General features: G+C 35.9%; 1 protein-coding gene across 1 annotated transcript; it reads right to left on the bottom strand.

Annotated features, from left to right (window-relative positions):
* On the bottom strand, nucleotides 3888-6797 carry LOC109725086 (ABC transporter I family member 1). The gene is made up of 3 exons (XM_020254150.1): nucleotides 6656-6797; nucleotides 5247-6188; nucleotides 3888-4422 (listed from the first exon to the last, which is right to left on the bottom strand). The coding sequence occupies exon 2, from the start codon at nucleotides 5920-5922 to the stop codon at nucleotides 5248-5250; it is 675 nt and encodes a 224-aa protein (XP_020109739.1). The 5' UTR covers nucleotides 5923-6188; nucleotides 6656-6797; the 3' UTR covers nucleotides 3888-4422; nucleotide 5247.

Genomic DNA, 6797 nt, shown 5'->3' with positions numbered 1-6797 from the left:
GAATACTTTTAGAAGTATGCTAGCACAGTTTATACAGTTTAAGCATATATAACATATGTATATTTATAAATGCATTAATATTTTATTAGAATAATGATGTTCTGAGGTATCCAATATATTGTCCAACGAATAAAGAAACAGAACCTCTCCTTTTCCCACCCAACTCCCTCATTTAATGGCTCTGAACCTCTGAGCACCACTGCATGGGGCGAAGGGGTCAACACGCTTATAGACTATTTACTACGTTCATGCATAGCCAGTGTTATAACGTTCTATATGTATAGTTTCCTCGATCTATAAACGTTTCATATTTTATATAAATGCATATTATATATGAAAAATTAAAGACGTATATATATACACACACACAATCTACATGAAAAATGTTTTATGTGCACTTCCTTATAGGGCGTATATCTTGCACTCTATTATTCCAAGATTTAAAAACTCTTTTGAATTCTTAGTGTTACAAAAATTATGAAAAAAAATGAGTTAATTCAGACTAGGGAGTAAATCTTACATCTATATAAGTGTACAGATAGTATTACTTAAAAAATATACTATTACTAATATATCTATAATATAGATATAAATCTTACATCCTAATCGCCTTGTGGACTATATTATTTTACTTGTTTTATTAACTTATTTTACTACAACTCTCAAAAAATTGTATCAATTCTTAGGTATGTATGAAGTGTATAAGTAGTATTTTTATTGCTCGAAATATATTATAGGGTGTACAAACTACATATACAGGGACAGGCACAGGTTAAAAGACCCCATCAAGGTCCATTGCACTTACTTAAAGCCAATTCTAATGTAAAATACAGTCATATTAATTAAGGCTTAGTTTTTACTTAATACATATTGGTGGTGTGACCTTCTCATTTTACTATATATCACATAATGAAATTAGTTTATTATTAATTATTTATATATAATAAGATCACACCAGTTAAAATATAACACATAGGTCCACTTACATATATAAACAGTGTAAGTAATAGGTTCTACACAGGCTTTCTTTAATTTTAGGACCCAGTGTATACACCTGGTTCAAGCAATAATCTCTCCTTTTACACACCAATTAATGATTTATTTATTTTATTGACCGTTGCCAAAAATTATGTTTACATATATAATCCAGGAAAGTATTAGCCACAATTAATATATGTGCTGATTGGTCAAAAGCGTATAGAATACAAATTAATCAGAGTGAGAATCGTGTTGACTTTTGCAAGTGATCAAACACACAAGACCAAGAAATTGCCCTGATATTAATTATGCGCTTGAAAAACTCGTGAACCAAAATTTAATTAATACAAAACGTTACGAATTGGGTCTCAGTTTGGTCAACAATTATTCTTTACTTTTCCAAGCGTTTACTACCTCTTAAATTCAGTCCCCGTATAGGATCCGTTTCTACTTTCTAGTGTATTTATGTTGCATTAAATTTGCAAATTAATCAAATACTGAGTGGATAACGTACTCCCACACGGTTTGCGTACCAAAAAAGGAGAGTGATATATATTACCAAAGCAATTTAGATACAATGCATTTGCTTTGCCATTATCAAATTTTATTTTGGCAAATATTAATTCCCACCAAAAGATCTCCTACTTTTACCCCTTTCGTTATTAACACCCTTTTAACTTTGACTCATTTTAACTAAAAAATGTATCGAGTTTAAGGTGAACCAATCAAATCAACCCATAAGTGATAACCCAGGAGAAATATAAAATATAAAATATAAAATATAAAATATAGTTAATAAGTTAGTATTACACATGTTGTAATAACATTCTAAAGTTGGTGCCAATGTTTTACATTCAAATATCCCAAAAAGGATATATACAAATATCAAATGAATTTGATAACCATTATTAAAGCCATAACCAGGCATTCATAGTTTGCTAAACTTAGTTGAAAATGTTAAACAACTAGCTTCGAACTTGGAACCTTAGTACATATGTACAATTGTTGTATTATTGGTCAGTGGATAATACCTATCTCATTTTCATCAATGTTGATACCAACATGCAACCTCTTTCCTCTTCCTCTAAATAAATATGATCTCATAGAGGAAGGAACGTGGTTGGAGTTATTGTAGTGTGTCCTAGAGAGAAATACTGAGAAAGAATGTGACCAAATCTCACTCCTAGATTTTTGGGCCTCACACCCACTCATCCCACTTCAATATACGCATACTCCCATCCACTTTAATATATGCTTCATGCCTTCCATCTCAAACACCCTCCACCAACATGAATTAAAGGGTAGTTATGGGTATAAGGCTTTCTAATATTCCTCCTTTCTGGATACAGAGGCATTCAAAGAATTGGAAGTATCTTGGAGATGAGTGCTAGTTACAACTGTATACTTAAATGCTCTTACCAATGCACATACCTATTGATGGTCAATGCTAAATGTTGGCAAGAGGGGAGAGTTCATAAAAGATGGTATTTAAAAGGGTTGGACCCTTGATGCTTGGATTCAAGCACAAAGTAGCCCTTTTAGCTTTGTTCTAAGAGACCATGATGGTTTAAATGCCAATAAATATAGTTCAAGGTCATATACTCCATGCCATCATTTGCAATCTCAGTTATTCTTCTAACATCATTAAAAAGTTTCTCTCTCTCTCTCTCTCTCTCTCTCTCTCAAAATAAAAAAGATCATTAAAATGTTACCCTTTATACTTCCAATAGCTACCCGAGATGCTTCAAGTATTGATTACCAATGTAAAGACCATAAAATATCAATTTAGAGGTGATCATCTTATCATTACCAAAAATATTAATCACCAAGGTTGAATCCTTCTCCAATTAGTGCACAGAATGCAAGGAATACGGGCTTACTTGGTCCAACTAGAGTTTATGCGAAAGAGCTGCTTAAGTAAACTTGTTAGAAGAAACATAATGAGTAGCGCAATCACAACAATAGAACTTATATAGGCGAAATATTTACACAAAACATAAGATGATTGATAACACATAGCCTCCAAAGAAACTGATTACATCAACTTTCTGAAGCAAACATAGTATTATTTTAATGACCTATCCTGCTAGCACTAGTAACTGGCTGAACCCAAATCATTAGTTAAAATACCTAAGCAAGTTATTAGCGTGCTAGTTACATGTAAGACCCGTTTACTCTCTCACATTATCCAATGTAGAATTATACGAGAGTGTCACATACTTCCCCCCAAGGCTTTAAGCCCCTACACGCCTGACCTAAAGTCACCAAATGATATGAGACTAATCTCATAATTTCGGCTGTCGGTCAGTGTTGATACTCATTGTAACGACTTATCCTGCTACCACTAGTAATTTGTTAGGGCCAAAACAACCGGTCCAAAATGCTTAAATCTAATTAGGTGTAACATAAGATCCCCTCAATCTCCCACATTATATGATGTGGAATCGTAAGGGTATCGCAATTACTTAGGTCAAATAGGTCTGCTGAGTTACAGAGGCTTTATATAGGAAAAGGGTTCAGCAGCTTCCAGAATCCAGCGTGCAGCATTTAATGGCCACTGCTGTGCAACAAAAGGGACAGCGCTTTGTGGGTCAACTTTGCTCAGATTGTTTCAATGCATATATATACCCCCAGGTTGTCAAGAATCTACGTTATAATGTGCAAGCAGTCCCTGTACTATTCTAATATCATGAATAAGGTCCCTCCACTCTTAACATAAGATCCTCAGTTTCTAAACTTTCACATATTGCATTTTAGTCACAGAGGGATATAAAAAATACACGACTTCCTGATAAAATCAACTTCTAATACAGTTTGAAGCAAACTGAAACCAAAGAGATGGCACTAAATTTTACAAAGAACATTCAATGAGATAGAACTGGAGGGAAAAAAAAAGAGATCATAGTAAGTGCACCGTGAAGTAAATAGTTACTATATTATAGATAGTCCAAGAAACAGTGTGCTGTACAAAGATCACATCATTACTTAAATGTATGTCGAAGGTGACACTTCATGCAATGTGTTCTAATGAGACATCTTCCTGGATTAATTGTAGATCCACGGAGCATAGTAAGCATTTAGTACACTTAACTTCCTTAGGGCCCATTTATTAGCCTACATCTACGGACCCAATCAGGTAAGAATCTTGCGAGCAGGACATGATTGAATGAGATGAAGGCCCACAAAGAACAACCACCAAGTCATTTCACCATAGTAATTCTAGTATCATAATACTGTGATGAAATAGGTCAGGTAAAATACCTGGTCATCATTCACCAATAAAACCACCACCCTGCAAAATCAATCGGATGGAATACCTGGTCACCATTCACCAATCAAACCACCACCCTGCAAAATCAATCGGACGGCTTTGTGCTGTTCCTCTGCAATGCTCTCCATCTTTCTAATGTTCATTGATCTTACAATCCATTGTGTAGCTTTTACCTGTGAAAGTAATACTGTGAATTTTACCACTTCAAACTTCTATAACAAACATCTTGTGCTTCAAAGGGGAGATACATTGGGTGCTTTTAATGCATCAGTCGTACGCACTTTTCAACTCATTGTAACCAATTTGGATTAATCAGCAGGGGGGTAAACATTTTCTTGAATTAGATCACTAAGGATAGAGCGTAATATATACAAACACATTTGAATACAAAGGATCAAAAGAGAATAACATATGATATAAAACAAGCCATCTATTTGAGAATCAAAATAGTAAATGGACAAGAACTAATGAACATTGGCTTCAAACTCCAATAGAATAAACAATTGCTGAATATTGGGGTTGACATAGTCTGAACATGATCTCTATTTAAATTCTCAACATAGTAGCAGTTTAAGTGAGTAAAATTTTAAGAATATTACACAAAATTATAGGGAGATTTTACATTATTCTGAGAAGTAAAATACCCTCTTGAGATAGAACTGTCAAATTGAAGAAGCAGCAGAAATTAGGTCACAGGCAATCAGTATGTGGATCTGTTTTCATAATGTTTTAAACTGAGGTGCATATTATTCTTGTACAAAGAACAGTTCTTTTCTTCTACTTGACATATGCATAAAGTGCTTACATGACTTGTGTTCTCGTACTTTTCAGCAGTATACTCAGCAACAATGCAAATGGAAAACTTTGTTCTCCCACTTTTTAACTACAATACACAATCTTGAAGAACGAAAACTCCTGGAGAAAACATAGTCTTCTAAACTACAAAAATTTATTTGAAGGAACTATAGAACATAACAGATAGAAGATGTATTCTTACTTCAATGAACCAAATCGACCAGAGTTTTTCTTCTAGGAAACCTCGTTGGAAGCCTCAGACACATAGCATCTTCAATGGCAATAGGCAGGTGTGTGGCCACGAACACAATTCCGCCCTTCTTACGATGCTCTGCAATTATAAGCTCGAGCAACCGGACACCCTCAGCATCCAAAGCAACTGATGGCTCATCAAGCAACCAAATCGGCCTATCAATAGCCAATAATCGAGCCAATTGCAGCCGCTTCCTCTGCCCCATAGAGAGCATCCGTGCCTTCTCATTAATTAGCCTGCCAAGCCCCATCAGCTCCAAAGCTTCAACCGATTTACCGCTTTTTCCTTCTAAAACTTCAAACCATTGGACATTGTCTAAGACAGTTAGCTTTTCTTTTACAGCATCTTTGAGCGAAAGCCAGTTGAGTTGAAGCTTGTATTGTTGGAAGACTCCTGGGGAAGTAATGTCATGTCCGTCCCAAAGAATCTCACCGGCGGAGGGGCGAGAGAATCCAGCTAGCATTCGAAGGAAGGTTGTTTTCCCGGAACCGTTAGCGCCGGTTAATACGAGGGCAGAGCCATCGTGCACGGAGACGTTAATGTTGCGGAGGACGGTTTGTGCATTTCGCATGCAAGAGACGTTGTTTAGGAGGATGCGAGGTGATGGAGGTCCCAGAGGGGGCATTTATTTTCAATATACTAGATACAGTGCCTGTTTGACCTAGCTTATGCTTCTCTTTTAGCCTAGTAGAAATTCACCAATTGGAAGTTTAAATGTTCAACTACTGCGGGTAGCTGATATGAGATTCCGAGCCTCGAAAGCAAAAGTTTCGACTTGCATCTCTGGATTCTACTACTCGGAGGATCTTAAAACAGTGCTTCTTCCGATGGCACAATTCAAATATCACTTTCAATCTATAAAAGAGCCAAATAAGCTCTTAATACATGAACCTGCAGTAGATGAGAACCATGAAAATTTGCATGTAGAACTTCAGAATTTTCACTGTGACAGAATTTTTCCATAATATAAGAAATAGCAGATAAAAATTACTAAAACCCGTGATTGGTTGAACTTTCACTCCAATCCAACCCAGTACACAATAGACAATTTCGTAAACCATATTAATCACTTTTACACACCAAAATAATAAACACAGTGATCAAAACACAGAAAAGGGAGATTATTTTACACATTAGATACATCTTCCAACGTAGATCATGCTTAAAATAGATCAAAGTTCAGTTTTTAACCCACCGATTACATAGTTACTGAACATGGCAAACGTTGCGACGAGGAAATAAGTAATTTAAGGTGCTTAAGAAGAAACAAGCTTTAATGAAGGAAAAAAGGATCGAGAAACGACACGAAGAGCGGAAGAGAAGAGAGAGAGGGAGATCGAATAGATTTGGGAACGTACATGGGAAGACGACGAAGCTCGATCGTCGACGCGAGGAGGGCGCGGTGGTGTATCGCCATGGATGGGGAAGAGGACGAAGACGAAGAGAGAGAGAGAGAGAGAGAGTGAGAGAGATGCGAAACCTAATTTGAGTGAGCCCAAA

Source organism: Ananas comosus, linkage group 19 (genome assembly GCF_001540865.1).
Source record: "Ananas comosus cultivar F153 linkage group 19, ASM154086v1, whole genome shotgun sequence".
NCBI lineage: Eukaryota > Viridiplantae > Streptophyta > Magnoliopsida > Poales > Bromeliaceae > Ananas > Ananas comosus.
This window is presented reverse-complemented; position numbering and strand designations above follow the sequence as displayed.

What these genes read in the sequence shown, in the direction of transcription:
- LOC109725086 (XM_020254150.1), bottom strand. Translation starts at nt 5,922, where the DNA reads ATGCCCCCTCTGGGACCTCCATCACCTCGCATCCTCCTAAACAACGTC.